This window comes from Arctopsyche grandis, chromosome 2 (genome assembly GCF_051622035.1).
Source record: "Arctopsyche grandis isolate Sample6627 chromosome 2, ASM5162203v2, whole genome shotgun sequence".
NCBI classification, from domain to species: domain Eukaryota; kingdom Metazoa; phylum Arthropoda; class Insecta; order Trichoptera; family Hydropsychidae; genus Arctopsyche; species Arctopsyche grandis.
Window position 1 is genome coordinate 7,529,591 of NC_135356.1, and position 23,758 is coordinate 7,553,348.

General features: G+C 33.6%; 1 protein-coding gene across 1 annotated transcript in view; it reads left to right on the forward strand.

Annotated features, from left to right (window-relative positions):
* The first annotated feature begins 4,827 nt into the window (after window positions 1-4,827).
* LOC143922796 (uncharacterized) overlaps window positions 4,828-23,758 on the forward strand; it is a 122,224-nt gene continuing 103,293 nt past the window's right edge. Inside the window, exon 1 of the mRNA XM_077446126.1 lies at window positions 4,828-5,098. Coding sequence (XP_077302252.1) covers window positions 4,983-5,098 — 116 coding nt within the window. The 5' untranslated portion in view covers window positions 4,828-4,982. The remainder of the gene's footprint in view (window positions 5,099-23,758) is intronic.

Genomic DNA, 23,758 nt, shown 5'->3' on the forward strand with positions numbered 1-23,758 from the left:
AAATGTAATTATTTTTATTAACGATTTTATGTATTTTAAAATTAACATAAATGTGATTTAATTCTGAACGGATGAGAATTCATAAAATGTTAAAACGTATACATTTAATATTGATAGTGAAATTGGTTTATTTTAATATGATTTGTTTTATTTTTGAACCATTGTTCGAAAACTTGAACTAAACGTTATTACTATATATTGAAAGAGATTATATTTGATTTTTTTTTAGACTTAATCGTTATATAATATTCTTTTATTTTTAAATAACTAGTACGTTTTTGTATGTACATGAAGCACACAGTAAGCGAAGTTCACAATATCCAAATATGTATATATGTGTAGGCATTGTGTAGTTTCGCATTTAAAAAGGTCAGTGTCGAATTATTGAAACACGGCAAGTGTTTGGTTCTTGAAACGGCTATCTTAAAGGCCGACTTAACATAGATGTTTTCAACTCTTTTGATATAGAAAATCTGTATTACAGGTCCTCTCTTGTTTTCTCAATTTTATATATACTTTGACTCTGACCATTTTAAAACAAATTGTGCTATTAAAAGTAATCCTTCAATTTGTAGAAGGAATTGTGCCGACTACGAGATCTCGAGATTTTAACTTTTACGTATATGGACTAGATACTAACTTAGATTAAGATTAAAAATTAGGTGTGTTTGTATTTTTGTGGGGGGAAATTTTTTTAAAAGTTTTTCTAGATCGTTTTTCGTCTTAAATACAAACTATGATTCTTTTATGATATATTTTATTAAACATAACATTTTTCGTAACATGTAATTGGGGTAAAAGTTTTATTTTCAATCGAAAAAGGTTTTATATGAAAAGAAAAACAGAAATAAACGTAATGTATTTTAATAAAAAAAATATTATTTACAAAATTAAAAGACAAGTAATCAAAATATATGTACTTACTATATATTTAAATTAAAGTGATAAAAAAAAGACAGTATAGGTAATTTTAGTGCTTACGTTTTAGAGGTCTTTTAAATACCAATAGATTTGTATAATCTAGTCATGTATTTAATTTATGAACAGCCATTTGGTTTATTTTATTTATTTTCGTACACATTTTAAAGCGTAATGTAAATTTATCGACTGTTCGAAGTTTGGGCATCGTTGAATGTGTTACGTAAAATATAATGAAAACTATATAGTATATATATAAATAAAATGTCGTTTAGTCCCATAGAAATGTTTATATTGAATTAGATTATACACAAAGTTTTTGGGTACAAATTTTCGGACACCTCAAAATATTATGCAATAAAATCTCTTCGTAAACAATATATGTATGTATGTATTATTAAATTTCGTCAATTATGTATTTTCACCTACAAATTATTTTCTTTATTTTTATGCACTTAAATTGAAAATGTCAGAAGTTCCTTAGTATAAGTGTGTACTTTGAATTATTGTATTGTAATATTATGCTTATTGAGTTTGTAAGGCTGCCTCCTTGTTTACCTGTTTGAGATTAAAAATTGGCGTCGATCGACTGTTTGTACGGGACGAGCCTTTATATTTGTAAATGTCGAAATGTGTGAGTCTACTCAGTGACGGATGTTTCTCTTGTAAAACTGATTTTCAGATTGAATCTTAAGTTGGGTTGTTATTATTTTATTTTATTTTTTATATGTGTCTTAATGAGCTCTTGGCGATGAGGCTATATACTATGTAGAGTTGAAAGCGCAATTGTGTGCTTCAATGAGTGCTCGGCCTTACGATCCCAACGATGTAGTGTTCGGACATGTTTTTTACTATTCGCCTCCGATTTTAACCGATACGAAACCTGAAAGCCGTATGCCTTATTTACTAAATAGTAGTGAATTGTAAAAATGCGTCTTTGGAAAAAAATGTTTAACCAAAAAAAAAATTGTTTTTCGTATTGTCTTCTACGTACGTTGATATAAACACAATTTATATTTGTACGCTGTATTAGAACTTATTTTTATATACAGACTTTTGCTATGATGTGAAAATTGTAAGATTCAAATTTGGTGTCGGTTTTACCATTTTTTTTATTTTCAAAGGTTTTGTATGTTAAGAAAAATATAAAGAAGTTACAAACAATTAATTTTTTGATATATTAATTATAATCACTAACGTTCTTATATAAACCTACTAAGAAATAATTTTATATCCTGTTTTTCCATTTCCATGTAATTTTCCTATTTTAAAAATGTCAAATGCTCATTGATATATTATATATGGGTGGGTCTACGTGACTTGACAGAATGTTAAATTACAGAAAACGCAAATATCAGAATGCAAAGATCGAAAATCGAAAGATCAAAAAAAAATGGTGCATGGTAAACGGTACATACTCACTTAATTTGCGCGAGCAGAATACAACAGGAACAAGAGGAACATGCTTTTCCTCCCGTATTCTGCGCGCGCACATTAACACGGGAGGAAAAGCATGTTCCTCTTGTTCCTGTTGCATCCCGCTCGCGCAAATTAAGTGAGTATGTACCGTTTACCATGCACCATTTTTTTTTTGATCTTTCGATTTTCGATCTTTGCATTCTGATATTTGCGTTTTCTGTAATTTAACATTCTGTCAAATCACGGAGACCGATTATATATAGCCTCCTTTATCACATAATATAAAAATTTATATGTACTAATAAAAGTACGAGAGATATTGAATATCTATGTCATATGCAGTTTTAAATGTATTTTTTCTCAATATAATGAGATAGACAAGTGAAAAAACAATGAAAAAATATTCTATTTAACAATATTTTTACAATTAATATCATTTCTGTAAATATGTATTTAGCTCAGATCAATCCCTGTGATTGCATCTTCATAAAAGTGGGTTCAATGATAAAGAATATCATCTTTCAGTCCAGTTTCTTTGACTAAGATAATATATGGATAGCTTACAATATGTAGATCACAACAGTGTCAAATATACCCAATTGCATTTTCCATCACTTTTGAGAGTGATTTTATAATATTTTCTTTCGAAACTGTCTTCATTAGTTTGAATACTTAATAAATTACATTTTTATATAAAAATATTTAATGTGTATTTCAAAGTTTCTAATGTGACAAGACTGTGCCATTCTAGATATATCAAATGATTTGTATATGGCGCTTGTTACTATTGAAGCTGCTGTAACAGCTATGTACGTAATTTAAATAATGATGTGTAGTGGTGAAGTGTTTACTAGTGTGCCTGTTAAAAGAAAAATGAATATCAGTGGAGTAATTGAGGAGACAGTAACAGAATATTAAGACTAACTATTATGTATGTATGTCCGTTGGGTATTCAAATTCAAAGTTTTGAGAACACATCTGTTTCTATGTGGTGTGAAGAATGAAGAAGGAATTGCTCTAGTTGGAATTCCGTTGGCATAGATATCGAGACTGCACTACATCGCGACTCCTATGAAAGGTGTCTAGCGTAGTGTTTTGACTGTTAGTTTTGAAGAGGGGATGACAGCAAATAGTCCCAAACATGGATTTGATGGGCTCTCTTAAGATCATCTCTATCAACTCCAGTAATTGATAGAATAAAATAAATAAATCTACAATAAATAGTCTACCAATCATGTGAGAAGAAGACGAAATAGATTTCATTGCCATTACCATTATGACAAGGTCGTCGAAGGATGCTTCGACTTGAAATTTCATTGGGGTGTTCAAAAGTTCTGTATTATTGTACATACATATACTGGAGGAAGAAAACTATAGCAAGGAGGGGGAAAAATAAATTGATCTACTCGGAATTCCATCAGCACAGAGTGTGAAGACGCATAATTGTACTCACTTCCAAGGAAGGGGTACAACGTTTGGATATTCCACCAAGGAGATGATGGTGAATAATCCTAAATGTATATTTGGTGGGCTACTGTTACAGCCTAGGTGCTTTCTTAAGGCCATCTCTGTCAACTCCAGTAGTTAGCAGAACCTAGAGGAATCTAAATATGTACAATAAATAGTCTATCAACCATGTGAGAAAACGACAAAACAAATGGCATTGCCACGACCATTATGACAAGGTCGCGGAAGAAGGATCCTTCGACTGAAATTTCATTGGGATGCGTTGATTTTAAAAATAAATTGAATCAACACAATTTCAGTATTGTATAGGTAATATACGTAGAGGCCGCTGCTAAGAAGAAGAAAACAAATGTATATAGCAGGGAGGAGGAAAAATTAATTGGTTTCCTTGGAATTCGTCCAGCACATATGTAATGTGAAAACTCATAATCGTCCCGTAACTACTAATGGAAGGAATGTTTGGATGTTCCACCAAGGGGATGATGACGAATAGTCCCAAATGTGGATTTGGTGAGCTACTTTTACAGCCTAGGTACTTTCCTAAGCCCATCTCTATCAACTCTAGTAGTTGATTAGAATCTCCAATAAATAGTCTAAGAAATATTTGTGAGAAGGAGACAAAACAAATTGCAATATGATAAAGTGGCGGAAGAAGGGTCCTTCGACTTGAAATTTCATTGGGATGTGTTGATTTTGAAAATACATTGAATGGACCCAGCTTCAGTATTGTTATATAGAGGCCGCTACAATGAAGACGACAACTATAGCTGGGAGGAGGAAACATAAATTGGTCTCCTCGGAATTCCGTCAGCATAGAATGTGAAGGCTCATAATCGTAGTCACTTCCAAGGAAGGATTACAGTGTTTGGATGTTCCTCCAAGGGGATGATGGTGAATAGTCCCAAATATGGGTGGGGTTGGTGGGGTCCTCTGGCGGCCCGGGTCGGCTGCTGCAAAATAAGCTTGATTGGCCGGTGCGCGTGCGTCATCGTCGTCTACACATTTAGAACTGAGTTTTTCAACAGATTTAACTCGGCGGCGGCGGCGGAGGCTGGAGGCACTGGCAGTGGCCCGCGGCCCGCGACACGCGACACGCTCCAGCCACCGACCAACACAACATTAAATCCTCATCGTCGTCGTCGCATCATCCTCATGGACATCGTCAACTGATAACTGGAATGCTACCCCCCAAGTTCCAGTCGGACGAGCCGCTGGTGGCCACCTGCGCCGAGAACGAACCGCTCGCCCTCTCCGTCGACTACCCCAGCGGCGACGAGCCTATACAATTCGAATGGTGAGACAAGTGTGTGAACAACCATCCCCATCCTCCTCTGAAGTCTACCCCTTCCCCTCTCTTATCACTTATAATTGTTCGGAGGGGCGCATGTGACCGACCGGCGAGTCAAGTGCAATTCGTGTGGTACTCGTGCGCAACTGTGAGTGAGTGAAGAACTTTTTCGTGTGTGGAAATCCCTGAACGATGAAAATTTTACTAATGTGAGAGTGAAACTATAACGAGAACGATTCGCGGCCTTTTTTTAGGATATTTGAAGATGACAATGTCATCAGTGAGTCTGAAAATGGATTTTTGTCGAATTATGTATGTATGTACACACATTCGAATGAAATCTCGCTAGTAAGTAATGTTTTTTTCTCAAAGTCAACATCGAGTGTTATCTTAGCACTTTCGACAACAATTTTATAAAGTTAAGAATATAAATTCCAATACTTGCTCTCTAATGACTACTTAACCCTTTGGCTGCTACGAGGTTTTTCAATGTCCAAGCGAAAAATGCTAACATTTGTAATTACTTTATAAAAAAATAAATATAATATATTTTTTTACATACTTGCTTCGCCGAACGCGCGTAATTTTTTTAATACTTTATATAAATTTTTAAGAAGCAGTTGTCGACTCGCGCTCTCTCTTTCTGTCTTGCTTTTACATGCGTGCGTGCGAAAGAGATACCTACATATATACACTAAATAAGTTTTGACGATTGTTTCCGACGCATTATTTTTTTCAATAATCTATTTTTAGACATCGACGTATTTGTCGTTGTTAAAACATGCGATACATTTGAAACAGGTAGCGGTCTTTCTCTCTTTCTTTCTTGGTTTTAATTGTGTATGTGTGAGCGAGACACACAAGGATGCGAAGTTTCTAATAATCAAATAATTTTTCAACATGTATCATAAACATTTTGTATGCATTTCAGTTGCATTTGATTGATTGCACGAATTCGTGACGTCTCGTGACCTATATAATTGAAAGCGGATTTCTATTGTTTTTTGCCATTTATTTTAACTCTGCAAAATGATATCGGACAGTGAAAGTGACGAAAGCGAAATAATAGCTCCTCGCCGAGGAACTCGACAAATCAGCAGCTCTACTGATTCTGAAAATGAATTTATCGACAATAATCAATTCCCAAGTAATAACTCCTTATATGACTTTGACAACGAACCCGAAATTTACTTTGATGATGAACCCGAAATTGAAGAGCTTTTAAAAAATTGTTAAATATTTATAAAGCTTGATTGAAAAATAAATATAAATACGTATATAAAAAAAATGTTTCGTGCCACTGATGCGCTGGCAAAGAAAGTAATGAAATACGACAATTAATGACGTCAACAACGATCGTCGTAGCAATCTTCGCCGATTTCAAAACAACGATTTATCGTTGTTGTAGCAGTCAAAGGGTTAAGCTGAGAGAAATATATAGGAATAGTAAACCAATAGGTAGTTACGAAGAATGTTAATTGGTCATTTCCGCCTGAAGAGCTTCAGAGCTCAACAATTATATCATCTCAATCTAATCCTAAATCGCATTTATTCAGTGAAAATATAGGAATAGTAAACCAATAGGTAGTTACGAAGAATGTTAATTGGTCATTTCCGCCTGAAGAGCTTCAGAGCTCAACAATCATATCATCTCAATCTAATCCTAAATCACATTTATTCAGTGAAAATATAGGAATAGTAAACCAATAGGTAGTTACAAAGAATGTTAATTGGTCATTTCCGCCTGAAGAGCTTCAGAGCTCAACAATCCTATCATCTCAATCTAATCCTAAATCACATTTATTCAGTGAAATGCATATCACAGAGTGGCATTTAATGAGAGGAAAAATGTCTGAAACAGTAATACCAATTATGTCAGAATGATCAAATATGTATAACATACGATTGGAATCTCTAGACCATTTTGGATATACAGTCAGGTTTTTTCTATTGATTTAGCTGATAAGCAAATCAATGATAATTTGATAACCTTAAGTTTTGACTCGAATGCTTAGCATTATTTATTTTTATTTTTAAACAACACAAGGTGCATATTACAATGCGTGCCTTGAATCACCCCGTATACCTGAACACTAATAGATCAAAGTGTCTAAATTTAAACGCGGCACATCTCGACAAGTGCAAGTAGTGAAATGCGCTATGGTTTTTAATTCAACCAGCTCACGGAACAATGTTCTACTGTTGCACTGTGAAACCGTTCTAAATTAAAATTGCACTTTGGAGTTGACGTCTTGGAATCAACGAACCGAACGAAAACGAAACCAATACGAGGTGCAAATGATTTTCGTAACTTGGTTACGGATCGTAAACAAAAACAACAATAATAGTGACAACGAAGCTCAACACTGAAATATCAGCGATCTTCTGAGGAAGCTTTCGGTAGATGGATCTACACAATCTGTATATTATATTATAAGCTAGGAATCAAAATTTAATACGGGACTCGTTAGTTTTTGAACAATTTGCTCTGTTCAAATTAAAAATTTGACTTTTGACATTTTTCCGTGCGAGTTTGAGTTGTAAAGCTCACCGTCTCGCGAAGTGGATAAATGCGGATCAGCTGTCTCTCGTCCACTTGGAGTAAAATATATATATATATATATATATATATATATATATATATATATATATATATATATATATATATATATATATATATATATATAGCCAGACTATTTTTGTGCTTGCAAAACACCTCTAATAATTTATTATCAGTGCAACCTACACGTCTAGACGTAGAAAGTTTTTTTATACAATATATAGCCGTCAATTTTTACTGACTTTCGCACTTACACACTGTGTATAATTAAGTTTATATGTACATATATAGGAAGTATCAATAGATTAAGTATTATCATCGTGAGTGAATGTGACCTTGAGATTTTGACTGATTTGTACTCAGTATTGATCCCTGATTATTGTGAGCTATTTTAAAATGATATATTTTTTGAGACACGAACTCTGCGGACGCGAACTGAACTGAACACTGACTATTCAGATACTTATTATTCTGTTAACTCATTATGGACCGCCTGAATTTTACGAAAATTTAGTCCGTGTATTTTTTGCAAAGAGGCGGTATAAAAAGTAGGTTTTGTAAATTAAATATAACTCCTAAGCCTTTCTGTCGATTCAATTGAAAATTAGAGTACAGGTGCCTTACTGTATGTATCAGATCAGTATTTCTCTAACGGTGCTGATAGCTGTATTCAATTTTGTATAAAATTGATATATCTTTCAATATTGTTTTATGTAATCTATCTTATAAATCATTTGAATGAAAGATTTAATTTGAGAAGTATGTATGCTACGCGAAAAAAAATTGAAATTTGATAGCTGAGGATTTGAAATCTTTTCTGAATACTAGTTTTTTAGAATATTATGATAAATTTATTTATCAGAATTTTAGATAAAGATATGCTGGTATAATATGACCTGTGAATGGAAGATTGAAACTAAATCTTTTAAATAATACTTTTTTTTGTATAAAGCTTGGAGGATTTAAAAACTCACGCTGTCTTGACGGCCTTTGAATGAAGTTTGATTAAAAACACATGTGTTTACGGCCCAAAGTTAGTTAAATAACTGGTTGGACAATCCAAACGCTTACGTTATTTTTTTTTGTATAATATTAAAAATATATTTTGTCCGAAATAATCTGGAATAATCGGTGTTTGCGAAAAACATGTACTGAAAATCGGTATCCGGAAAAATCTGTCGGCAATATTCCTGCCCAGAAACATCCTGTATGAAAAAATTACAGAACCATTTTTTATGTTGTTAATTAAGACACATAAACAAAATTTTGTATGCCTCTCTTCATTATTTCATTTGTTTTGAATTTTTTTAAGTATCATTATTAGTGCATATGTAAGTAGGTAACATTTTTTTTTATTTAAATATGACAATTCATTCTAAAAATGTCACAAAAAGTTGGTTGCCAAGATTGAGAAATATATAATGGATAATCTTTTTAAACATCATCCAATCTATGTTTAAAATGTTATAGTCAATATTCCAAGGTTTACATCACATACACGTATTAGAATGTGGATACCTTTGGTTCGGAATAACATTAAGAATGGAATTTAAATAAAATGCTAGAATGGTAAAATATTCAGAAGAATATGGAAAAATCGGGTCTACGTGACGAGACAGAATGTTAAACGACAGAAAACGCAAATATCGGAAGGCAAAGATCGAAAATCGAAAGATTTTAAGTCGAAAGATCAAAAAAAAATGGTGCATGGTATACGGTACATACTCACTTAATTTGCGCGAGCAGGATACAACAGGAACAAGAGGAACATGCTTTTCTGAAAAGCCTGTTCCTCTTGTTCCTGTTGCATCCTGCTCGCGCAAATTAAGTGAGTATGTACCGTTTACCATGCACCATTTTTTTTTATCTTTCGACTTAAGATCTTTCGATTTTCGATATTTGCGTTTTCTGTCGTTTAACATTCTGTCTCGTCATGGAGACCGGGAAAAATCTACATATGTATGTATGTAAATTGGAAAAATCCACAAAATGAGGCCCACATTCTCGATACTTCCGTACTTTCTAAAGCGCTGAAGAAAAATTCGCAATAGAAATCCACAAAAAGGGAAAGTACATTTGGATAGTTGCACACAAATACATCAGCAAACTTTGGTTTTCCACACGGCCTTAAGGCCTTAGAGCCGGGCCACACTGTGCGACTTACGAGCGTTTAGCACCCTGCAATACAACGCCATATATAATATTTTGAGGGATTGTGTTGGTCACTCAGGTTATAAAATCGTAGAGACTGGTGGGCGGATTTTCTTGGGTTGCACGATGTGGCATGCCCTATACAGCCGAATACATTTGATCTGGTCGCGCAACTAGTCGGCCGACAAAATCGCTCGCAAGTCTCCTGGTGTGGCCCGGCAGACCAGACCAGAGAAAGCCATACACAATGACGTATTATTGAAGTAAAATATATATGACAGATAATTGGAGCCTATAATGAAAAATTTATATATACATATACATATAAGTGTTTAAACAATAAAAATCTGACAAAACGAGTGGGGGGTGGAAAGTCAAACACATAAGGCTACAGGCTAGTGGAAAAGAGCTAGCTGTCACTGTCTCGATATTTTTTCAATTTTTAAACATGTTTATTGCGATTATATTTCACTATCGAGTAAGCGAAATTAGATGAAAACTCAATCAGGGGCCAAACCTTGCAAAATGGCAAAGTTTTAAAGCGATCGGAAGAATGTAGAAAATATTGTCAGATCGGTAGGCGAAAGCCTTGTAATAAATACCACAGCAAAAATGCTTTTATAATTAGCCAAGTATTTTAATTGTATGAGTATGAGTTTACATACCTTTTTTTATCTTTATTATTCGATTTTATATTCTAGTTGTTTTTCAATTTTGCATTTTGAACAAATATGTAGTGGTGAAATGAATATCAGTCAAATATCGTCACATCATGTCCCACACTTAAGGGGTCCTTAACCCTTTGCCTGCGTCACCAAATTTAGCGAACATGCCCTGTACGCGGCTGCTTTTTTGCGGATTTTGCTATCGCGTTTTCGACTATAAATATAGGTTGTAATATTTTTTTGAATTTTACAACCTATATTTATTTTTTTTGACTACTGCCATCTATTGAATTTGGTAAAGTATACATTTAGTAATATTTTCAACCAAGTTATAAAATTTTAACACAATAAATGGCTCTTATACAGGTTGGAACTTCCAAGACATCTATGCGTGTCTCGCGCGCTGAGGGCATGTTCGCTAGGACATGTATAGTAGTCGTACGCGGTGGAAAGGTTAATGTCCCACACTTAACCTAACCTAATCAAGGTCATAGCGAGAAGGGATTATTTAAATTAATTTATGATTTAATTTAAGTAAATTGTGAAAAAAGTTGATAGATATAACAAAATGACATGTGACTAGTCAAATGAGAGAAAGAAGTGCTAGAGAACAAATCTATTGATTTATTTAGAATATAAACATATGAAAGTTCCACGGGATGATTCCAGAGGTGTTAATACGGTAGTCACCGCTACTGAGTAGTGGAAGGTGAAAACAGCGATGATGATTCTGATATTTGTGTGTATATTTTTTAATATAAAACATATTGAACAGTAAAAAGTTTTCTTACTAAACCGTTCCATAATATTAACAAACGCTTACGTTCACATTGCACTATTTTGTTTTTGTGAATATTTCAGCTACACACACACACACACATACGCATTTCGTTTGCGTATTTATTATTTACGTGTTTAAACACATTCAACATTATGATGACAGCGAGCCAAAACTCGCTACATTAAGTCCAGTTGGCATACGTTTTTGTGAAAAATTAATTGAGCCACAGCGCTATTTAAATATGATATAATAAATAATTTCACAAAGGTCTTCGATCTAATGATGCATAGTTTTTAATTAAGTGTTTCACCGTGTACATACATACTTAATACAAATATGTATTAATTAATACGAATATGTATTAACCAGCAGCATAGTCTAATAGTTAGCATATAATGCTTCCGAACAAAGTTGTCGCGGGATCAATTCCACCGGTTGCTGTTGGACAGACCAATAAATTGGCAACCTTTCCAATAAATTGGCAACCTTTTCCCCATTTCTTACAACTTTCGAGTTTTCAGCGTCTCGAGTTTCGCTGATTTGTATAAAATGCTGCATTGATATTATTTGTATTTGCTTTGTATAATATTGTATTTAAAATACTTCTATACAATGTTTGATCAAAGATGTCAAAAATGGTTCGGCGATGGACATACAACATATGTGCACCAAGCCATCGATATTCCGATATGAATTGAGGGGGTCTACGTGACGAGCCAGAATGTTAAATTACTGAAAACACAAATATCGGAAGGCAAAGATCGAAAATCAAAAGATCTTAAGTCAAAAGATCAAAAAAAGGGTGCATGGTAAACGGTACATACTCACTTAATTTGCGCGAGCAGGGTACAACAGGAACAAGAGGAACAGGCTTTTCCTCCCGTATTCTGCGCGCGCACATTGATACGGGAGGAAAAGCCTGTTCCTCTTGTTCATGTTGTATCCTGCTCGCGCAAATTAAGTGAGTATGTACCGTTTACCATGCACCCTTTTTTTTTTGATCTTTCGACTTAAGATCTTTCGATTTTCGATCTTTGCCTTCCGATATTTGCGTTTTCTGTAATTTAACATTCCGGCTCGTCACGGAGACCGGAATTGAGGCCATTTTCCACTACTTTTAGAAAAAAAATTGAAATCCTTCATTTTACACGTGTATGTACGGTCCGGTGATTATTGGTCACAAAGAACTCGCCCAAAAGTTACTAAAATCTCTATAACGGAACATCTGGCAGCCGAAAAGTCCATCATACTAACGAAAACTTGAGTGCCAAATATTGCGTATTCGCAATTTTCATTGCAAAAATTGTCTTTTAGACGATCGTGATGTGACTAATAATCCAATTACCGTCAAAAATATATGGGTGTATAGCAATAAATAAATGCAACTAATATTTTTGGTCATTGGATCACTCTGTTATGCCAATGCGATATAATAAATAAAAAAAGTTTGTTCCAAATTAGATACTTATTTTAATATTTCTGTTTCTTTTGGAGTCAACTCTACAACGCTTCCACTGATTGCAAACTAAGTTTCTAGAGTTAGATGAAAATTGGTTTGTTATTGTAATTTTAATTTTAGAGAAGTGCTTGAATTTGGTTGCAATGAAAATATAGTTGTTGTGAGGAAATACATATAATTGAATCAGTTCGATTCAAGCATTTGATTGACTTGATTAGAAAGACAGATAGGAAAGGAGATTCCAATTTCACAGGAACTGTTTCAATGAAAATCAGATCAAACTCTGATAAAAACAGATCGACCTGGGGTCACAAACTAAGGTATGGCCAACAGCTAGACTCTAGTGGGACTCGAACCCGACCATTCTGCTCGAAAGCATAATATGCTAACCACTAGTCCTCGCCGCTGTTTATATTACGGAACATACGAATGTGTCTATATATGTAGAATGTATTAAAGGATACTTTTCGTATTGCTGTTTACGGCCTGAGCTGTACTGATATAAAAGAACCTTCACTCGTTGTACATATAGACAAAATAAAGTTAAATCAGTATTTCTACTATAAAAATTGTGATTTAAAACTTTCGATTTAAGTTGTTTATTGATTTTGAATATTCCCTCAGTAATTTTGACGTTTATCACGCGACCTAACCTAACCTATCGTATCGTCCGCAAAAAATACACATATTTGAAAATAATATAAATACATACATACTAGACTCGAGATAAACTGCGAAGGTCAACGACGCGACTCTTTTCTATTTTCACATCATAAAAAATAAAATAAAATAAAAAAATGACGTACACACTGCACCCCGTATAAACTGTCTAAATTTAATCGATGTTTATATCGGATTTCCTCGGCGACTTTTATTTTCAATTAACGAACTTAGCACGTCAATATGAACTGTTCACAGAATATTTCATATGTCAGAATGGATTGCTATGTACATATGTCTGTCTGTCTTACCTTTTTTTTATGTATCCTGTACTCAGTGGTGTCACCCCAATTTCGGAACAACGGGTTTCCATTTTTTTACATATATCAATATATTTTTTTTACGTTGCTTATTAAAATTTTTGACACTTCAAAGTATGTAAGTGTTCGCAGTATTCAAAAGAGTTTGAAATTTTAAAATCTCAAAACTTAAGTAAAATGAAATAAAATCAACTAAATAAAATGATACCATGTATAATACCTTTAAAATACTCAAAAATATTAATATTTTAAATTAATTAATAAATTGATTAATTTCAAATATCTAGATAATACACAATTTATGAATCTACATCTATTTTATCTAGCTATTACTAAGAAGGATAATGCCGAATGCAGACTGCAGACACAATTAAAGAGTTAATTTTGCTTGTGCATAACGGAAAAAAATATCTTTTCTCTTTACTTGCTATGTAATATAATGGGGTCTACCTCACGGCACCGAAAGTGAAAAGGTCGAAAAAGCAAATATTGGAAGGCAAAGATCGAAAATCGAAAGATCTTAAGTCGAAAAATCAAAAAAAAGGGTTCATGGTAAACGATACAATGTATATGTAATATATATGAGTGGCATGCAGTGAACTTATCTCTCTTTTTGTCATACAGCCTTGTTTAATGTGTGCGCGCAGGATACGGGAGGAAAAGCCTGTTCCTCTTGTTCCTGTTGTATCCTGCTCGCGCAAATTAAGTGAGGATGTACGACGGGGGGAGAGAGACTTTTACCGCACGCCACTGATATATATACTAACCGTTTTTCATATGTATGCATGATAAACGAATATTTTCGACTTTTTCACGGTCACCCGATATACTTTTCGAAGTTGTAGCCGTTTGATATAATTTTATTTATTTATTTATTTAATAGTTTTGGACCATTGTGGCATTACAGGAAGAACTTAATGCGCCACAATGGCCTACATTTGAAAAAGATATAAAAACATGATATAAAAACAAGTTAACTGTAAATAAAGGAAAAAAGCAAAAGCAGAAAACATGGTAAAATAAAATAATAAAAAAAAGTAACAAAAGGAAAATAATACATCATTCAGAGAGAAAAAAAAAATAACAAAAGTGTAAAAATTAAAAATAAAATCCATAAATCCCATTCTTTGTTTACACTGAGCAAAATTAAAATAGTATATAAAAATGTACAAAGGAGAAAGAAAAAGTAAAATAAAATAAAACAAAATATGAATAAAAAACAAAATCACAGCGAGGCCCAAATGGAAGAGAGTAGATTAAGATTCCACTCATTCATCACATTCAAATTAAGAAAGTAATGATGAGCGCAGGTTACCAGATAAATATGTTAAGATAATATCCGACAATCTACGCTCCCCAATTTTCAAGATTTGTATAACTTTTGACAAAAATTATATAAATTTTCAGATTTCTAACAACGGGTTTCCGGAAACTGTTGATTTTTAACAACGGGTTTCCGGAAACCCATGGAAAACCCTTGGGTACTTGTACTTGAGCAAGAAGTCGTCACCATTGGCTAGTTCATGTCACAGATTGACATTGGAATGGTTTTTCTCATAAGATTTTAACATTTTAAACAACCATTTTACTGGATTTCAATTACAGTCTCACATATGTATTGGGTGTGTTTTAGGGTTGATTTTTGCTCGGGCTGTACTAAGGTGAGCTAGTATAGTCGAGTCAAGTGAAATTGTCTGGCGGAAGCTTTCTGAAAGTTTTCCCCAGCGATGATGAGTAACGGTTGTGTAACGACGTCGTTAAAATTAGCCGATGGACGACCAGCGCTTCTCAAATGCCTCGCGAGGTGACCGCGCTCAATGTCACCGATCGTCTGCCAAACCCACCTCGTCAAAAATTACAATTCGAATTCCAACACATTTGGATGACGAAAGCGTATTGGGTACTTTGACCACACTAAGGATGACATGTCTGTCTGTCTCGAATAGGCTCCTAAACCACTGAACCGATTACGTTGGAACTTTCAGAATTTGTTGTATGCATGCCCGGGAAGATTACTGTGGAAAAAAAGGGAAAAAACCTCTAAATAATAATATTCGTAATTACGATTTTATCGACGACAAAGTATGAAGCGCAAGTGTGTAGCTAAGGAAATGTTTACGTTGGTAACCAACTTGCGCGCACGCATGCCAACGCTTACATTAATTACCACTCATACCAGCCTTACATTACGTACCACTCATAACAATCCTACATATATATATATAAAAATCAATGTTTATCTGTCTGTCACGTATGCGTTCCCATACTTTACTATAATTTGATTTGATTTTGATTTTTAAATGCTTTTTATTATTACGAAATTATGTTCACAATACATCTTATATCTATTTTAATAGCTACTGATCTACTGATCATTTTCTATTTTACAGTTTAATTTAATTTGGTTATTAATCACAGTATTATATTATTCTAATGTTAATCTAAAGCATAATAGGAAAAAGAGCTCAAAAACCTATTTACAATCCTTATAAATGTGCATAATACATCTAATACATAATATTAATTAAAGACTCTCTAAAGTCGATGACCTAAAGCAGATTGTGTTTAGGTAATCTGTGTGTTATACCTGAAGGGTATAGACATTTTGTTGTAATCACCGAGACTCTTCACAAGTGTGTTAGCATGGTTATTAGTGATTCTGTCATAGAATCTACTGGTTAGTTTGTTAGTAATGTCTGTAACAAACGGAATATTATATATGGCATGCAGTTTGAAACTGAAACTGAAGCAATTTGAAACTGAAACATTCAATTATCGAAACGCAACGGGAACGGGAACGGGAATTGCATGCGTTAATGTACGATGGAACAATGGAATTTCCGGGATTTATTGTCGCTAAATGCATGTCCGGGATATGTAATCACAGTAAGCTTTCCGAAATATGCATGTCCGGGAGGCTTACTTGCATTAATATGCATGCTTAATTGCATGCGTTATTGTGGCATGACGATACGGTTTTGAAGAGACGTTAGTTGAGCTCGAACCATCACTTGAAACGGGAACGGGAATTGCATGCGTTATTGTGTGGCATTGCAACGCATGCCGGGTTCAGCTAGTACATATATAAAATTGAATATCTGTTTGTCTGTCTGTCTCGTATAGGCTCCTAAACCACTCAACCGGTTACGGTGGAACTTTCAGGATTTGTTGTATGCATGTCTGGGAAGCTTACTGTGAAAATAAATAACGGGCAAAAACCTCTTAATAATAATATTCGTAATTAGCATTTTACCGACGCGAAAGTTTGAAGCGCCATTGTGTAGTCAATGAAATGTGTTCGTTGGTAACCACGTTACCACGTTGGTTTATGACGACGTGGCTTTGAAGAGACACGAGTTGATCTCCAACCATCACTTGAAACGGGAACGGGAATTGCTTGCCTTATTCTGGCATTGATACGCATGCCGGGTTCAGCTAGTTTGTCACAAATAAATGTTTTTATATATATGTTACAGTTAAAGTATATTTTCAGTTGTAATATATTCCAATTGATCAATTTTAGGTCATTAATATTGGAATACAATTCAACTAGTAAATTATATATCTACAAGTGCATATGCACTTTCAACAACGTGCACCAGTTTTAAACGCAATATAAACAGTTGAGATTTGACAGCTTTCATGTTTATGCGAATGCCTTGGAATTCAATAATGCGTTGATATTCGCTAGATATTACGAATAATGATAATGACTACCGTATTACGATAACTCTAAGAATGTATTCAAAACAAAAATGTGACTTTCCAACTCAATTTATTAGTCGAGTGACGTTTTCACGAAAACCTAACCTATCCTTCTAACCTGGTACCAACTTATAGTTAAGCTGTATTTTCGGTTCCCGGAAAGATGCACTGAAAATTGCACTGAAAAGTAGCGCAGTTTCGAGACGTCCTAATTTTCAAAAGCGCTCAAAAAGAACTTACATACGCAATAGAATTCCACAAAAATAGGTTAGCACCCTTGGATAACAGACAACTACCCCTTGACGCTTTTCTCCTGGAGCATCTTTGAAAGTTTGGATGTCTCGAGAGTGCAACTATCTCGAGTGCATTTTTCCGGCTACCGTATTTTCAGTTGTAATATATTTTAACCAGTGTACACTTCAACTATGGCAGTAGTTGGTATCAGGTTTGATGCAATGCATACATACATACATTCCAATTAGTAAAAATATATCACAACTAGAAGGTACACTTCAACTATAGCATATACATAATTGTCATTCTGGAAGATTGTGTATTGTATTGAGTGAAAAGATGAAATAATTATTTGGTTTATATAATATAGTATTATCGTTGAATTATCATATTAACTATAACTTTTTTTCTTAACATTCCTAATACATAGTTATAGTTTAGCAGGTATGTATGCAAGTATTGTATATCCAAATTACTGATTGGTTTGGTGAGCAATTCTCAAATTCTCGCAGGATTCAGTTTCAATGCTCCAAACTCAGGTATATTAGATGTCGCAGATTGTTCGCTTCTACTGTGGCACGTACCAATTCGTCACCTGTCACAATTTCTGTTAGCTTAGATTTGTATATTGTATTTTTTTTTTATATTGATTTATTTGTTTCATATTTTATCCTTACTTTATTTTGTTTTTGCGTCCATATTTATTCTTGTATCCTTTTTTTTTGCTTAGCTATAGTAACAACTTGGAGCACTTATGTAATGTCACGCATCAAATAAAAAAAATACACACACACACACACACATTTTTTCTAGATCATGAAATCAGTGATCGATTCTGAGTTTGAATCAGTCAAAATCTCGAGTTCAAATTTTCGCATGATCACAAAACTTCATCTATTGTTACTACATATGTATGTACATACGAAACGCTTATTTCGTTGTGCAGTTGTTTAAACGGTTCACATTTTTTATCAAATGCACGAATGCGTTCACCTGATCATCAGTAATGACCACTAATGCATCATAACTTTAATAATTAAGGAACAGGTACATATACATATATTCATATATGTATAAACTGAAAGAATATACATATGTACATAGATAGACTGCTTTTTTGGTAATCCTACATAAATTTCGTTAGAATGTCAAATTTGCCAGTTTTATCCAATCTAATATGTTTCAAAAATCCAATTTGTTTTTACTCTTTTTTTCTGAAACAATATAATCTGAATGTTAAAGAATCATATCTTCGATAGGAAAAAAATGCATGCCGTATTCATTATTAAGTATTCATTTCCTTTATATTTCATATGTATATGTATATATCTAATATATAATTTCGAAAGAAACTTTGTATGTGTGTAAGTATGTATGTATGTATCTTTGGTTGGGAACTGTTGGGAAAGTTTCTATGACGACGATTCGATTTTTTTTTTAGATTCAAATAAATTTAATAAAAAAACAAATGAATATTCACTATTAGATTCGCCATGTTTAAGCTGTTTACATATATTACAAATACTGAGCGAAGCCGGGTAAAACAACTAGTATTATATATGTAAGTTCGAAAGAGACTTTGTATGTAAGGTTTGGGTTGCAGAATCTATGACGTTAAATTTAATAAAAATACATGAATATTCAAATAAATTTAATAAAAAAACAAATTAATATTCACTAATAGATTCGCCATGTTTGAGCTGTTTATTTTACAAATACTAAGCGAAGCCGGGTAAAACAACTAGTATTATATATGTAAGTTCGAAAGAGACTTTGTATGTAAGGTTTGGGTTGCAGAATCTATGACGTTAAATTTAATAAAAATACATGAATATTCAAATAAATTTAATAAAAAAACAAACGAGTATTCACTATTAGATTCGCCATGTTTAAGCTGTTTAAAATACAAACACTGAGCGAAGCCGGGTAAAAAAACTAGTAATATATAACGAGAAGAACAACTTTACCAACGAAGGACCGCAAGTTGAGCACCGCTGCCATACATACATATATCATCGATTAAAATAATAAAATGTGTTTCATTTTAAATCTAGAATTTTACGCACGAACTTATGGACTCGACTGGTATATAGGTAGATGAATCACAGCTTCTGAAACAGCGGATACATCAAACACCTTTCAGGTCAATAACCAATCTTCTAAGTGACTAGCTGGCGTCACAAGTCTTGTATATACATACATATTATACGTAGAATTTTCCCAAAACTTTTAAGAATGGTTTAAGTTATAAATGAAAACTACAGAGACCGTGTCCCGTTTGACACATTGGCATAAACCACAATATCTACGTATGTATGTATATACGTACATATGTTGTATGAATTGTATTCAATTTGAATGGGAAACTGGCACTAGCTAGTGATTGCGGCGCCTTTAAATCGGTGTGCCGTATTAAAAGAATTCATTGGCACACCTTGGATATGGGTCAAGGTAGCGAACGCCATTCTCATTCGATTTCCTTCGCACGTCAAAAAGAAAATTGTGAAAAATGTAAATGACGCTGATTTTCCATCGCATCGTCGTCCTGTGCTAATTGATATCATTTGTGGGTGACGATGTTTGGAAGCTGTAAACTGATTTATAGTATACCATGTACCGATTATACGAATTCGATCGGTTGCCAATTCGTCTGGTTTAGTAAAGTCGATGATTATTTTGCACCGTATTGGTCACTCAACCCGTGCGCGGTTGCCGACCTCTTATTTTTTGTGAGATTTACACACATTCAATCGATAGGAACAGCTTTTGGCTTTAAGATTTATTACATTTATCAATATATTATACATATACAAAAGCTGTAGCGGATTTACTTCGCTAGGGAGCAGAGGCGCTATAAAATTTTCAATGCCTCTATATATTCATACAAATATACAGAGCCAGGTTCCGAAACTACCCCCCCCCCCCCCACCCCTATCACACATAAAATATGGGAAAATAATTCATTCTTAGTGGTTATTTATTTTTTCAAAGCGCTGTATCGAGAAGATGAAAGCCTCGCTTAATGCATTTTCGGAAATGCGTACGTGCACGCATTAACGCCTCGTTGACTTTTATTATCTTCTACGATATTTTGAGAACACAATAAAAGTTATTTGCACATTAAGTTATTTATTTTTTTAAAGCGCCGTACCGAAAAGAAGAAAACCTTGCTTAATTTATTTTCGGAAATGCGTACGTGCACGCATAAACGCCTCATCGACTTTTATTATCTTTTACTATATTTTTAGAAAACAATAAAAGTTATTTGCGCATTTATTTTTTCAAAGCGCTGTACCGAAAAGACGAAAGCCTTACTTTGTGCATTATCGGAAATGCGTACGTGCGCGCATAAACGCCTCGTCGACTTTTATTATCTTCTACGATATTTTGAGAAAACAATTAAAGTTATTTGCACATCAAGTTCAAGGCGATGATGCTAAAACTCCCGTTATAATTTTTATTTTGTATATATATGTACATATGTATATACCAGGTAGGTTTAACAGCTATACCCTAATGCGCCTACCTGGTCAATTATATACACCGATAAATAATTTACAGAAGAATTTTTAGAGTGCATCATAGAGACATACATAAATGGATAAATTTGCATTTTTGTAGCATTTTACAAACAGCGAATTCGAGATGCTGAAAAACTAACAGTTTGCGAGAAATAGGTCAAGATTACCAATTTTTTGGAACCGTTTCAATGAAAATCAGATAAATTGGCAAACTTTGATACGATATTATCGCCTGGTGTTACATATTCAAGGTCTGGCCAGCAGCACCGGGCAGGGATTGAACCCGTGACCACTCGGTTTGAAAGCACTACATGCTAACCTCTAATCTATGCTGCTAGTTATAAAGAAATTGATAAACAATAAGAATTGCCCGTTTCATACATTATCACATAACTTGAATGAAATACTGTGAATTGACTGTAAATCAACTTTATAAATTTCATTGTTGCTCTATTTAATAATATAAGTTTGAATTATTATAGGAGAAAGTTTGAAGTGGAATTACTATAATATGTAGCTTTAAACCGAAGAGCTAAAACTTCGTCATTTGAATGATTTCACTGTTCGACAAACGACGACGACTATTCTGGTGGATTAATAACAAAAATTATATTGATAACTGGCTTATTTCGGTAAAATAAACGAATAGTCGAAATATAATTTAATTAATTCTCATATAAAGACAATTTAACATATTATCCTTATTAATTCAATTCAGATTCGTGTAAATACGAGTAAATACTAGTACGAGCTTTTAGCTCGCAATTTCACCGATTTAAAATTCAGCACACTTCCAATTAACCCTTTTAAACGAAAAAAAAATAGTGTGGACAGAACACTATGCCTATAAACATTTCAATAGAAAAAATCAATATAAAATAGTATTAACAGTGGGAAAAAATCAAGTGAAAATACGTAACAAGAAATTGACATATTGAATAAATTGAATGAAATTAGAATCGATGATAAGTTAATTGAAAAAGTTGAAAATATAAAATAATTAATGTTGAAAATATAAAATACAGCGCACAAAACACAAATCCGTGCTCTACTAATACGAATTTTTTGCTCGCAATTTTACATATTTAAAATTCAGCACACATCCAATTAACCCGTTTAAACGAAAACAAAAAAATAGTGTGGCCAGAACACTATCCTAATAAACATGTTTCAATAGAAAATACTCAATATAATATAGTATTAACAGTGGGAAAAATCCCAAGTGAAAATACGTAATTTTGACTTTTGATTTAAACTGGACGACTACTTAGAGAGATTTGAAAGCTGAAAAGTACTACAAATGAAAGAAAAAATACCCGACTATAGATTCCAATATTCATTTTGAACAGGAAATTAACAGATTTTGAGAAATCGACCGAACAACACCAAGATATAGAAAAATCGCGCGATTTAAAAAACACAAATACATATCTCCAAATCTCGAGCCAATCAACATTTTTTAATACCAGATTCGTGTTTAATGGGCATAGATCTATAAGAAAAGTCATATCTCGTCTCTGAGCCATTTTTCGTGTCGAACACTGTTTTCAACGAAAAAAGCTGTCAAGGATTGGGCCCCTGACATCTCATTTAAAATTTTTATATGTATAGAGTTTTCTAAAATTTTCACCCGATTTTAGAACACTCTATACATATAAAGAATACCCAAACTGCAAATGCACACATATGCATTTCGCGCGGAAAATTTGGCAGTGCAATAACGCCTCGTAATACGGGCTGAAAGTTTCCAGGTGCAACGAACCTCGCCGTAGCGGATTAAATAATACCCGCAGTGGGGGTTTCACTCCGTATCCGGGTTTCTATTAATAAACAACGACTAGCATGTGCAACCGATGTCTGGCAACTGCATATACATATGCACATATGTATGTATGCAAACATATGTATATAATATTGTAAATGCAACACGCTTGTATTTCACACATGCGATTACATAATTCGTATTATTACAAATTAAAATGCATATGTAGTATTCGAACACCACTTGAGAATTCTTTACCGATATACATCTATAGGTATATGTAAGTGAGCTTTGTGGGCGATTTTCTATACGTATTACATGATGGTGTAAAATGATAAAATGGTATTCGGATGATGATGATGTAACCGTCGACGTAACCCTAGACGGCGATTGAAGTTAACGCATTTGCCTTTCAGACAAAACAAAATCCATTAATAATACGTTTCAGCAGACCGGGTCCATTACGATTTTCCGATGCTGCTGTTGCGTGTCATGAAATGTTTTTATTTTATCTATAGCTAAAGCTCACAGCTTTGCTTGAATTCCAATACGTACATACTAGGGAGTCCAATTTATCGAAATTTCCATTTACCGGTAATCCGATATTTTTTACCGGTAAATTATCGGAGGTGCCACTTTAGTATGTGGTCTACCTTCACATATTAACTTTAGTATGCGATCTACCTTCCCGTATTTACTTTAATATGCGGTCTCACTGTCTCAAAGTTCTCGCTTGTGACAATGAGGCCGAATAATACCGACCCTAACAACCTAATCATAAATGAATAGGGCCAACCCTAACTTAGCCTAAACTAACTAAATAAATAGGTGTTCGTTGTTAAGATATG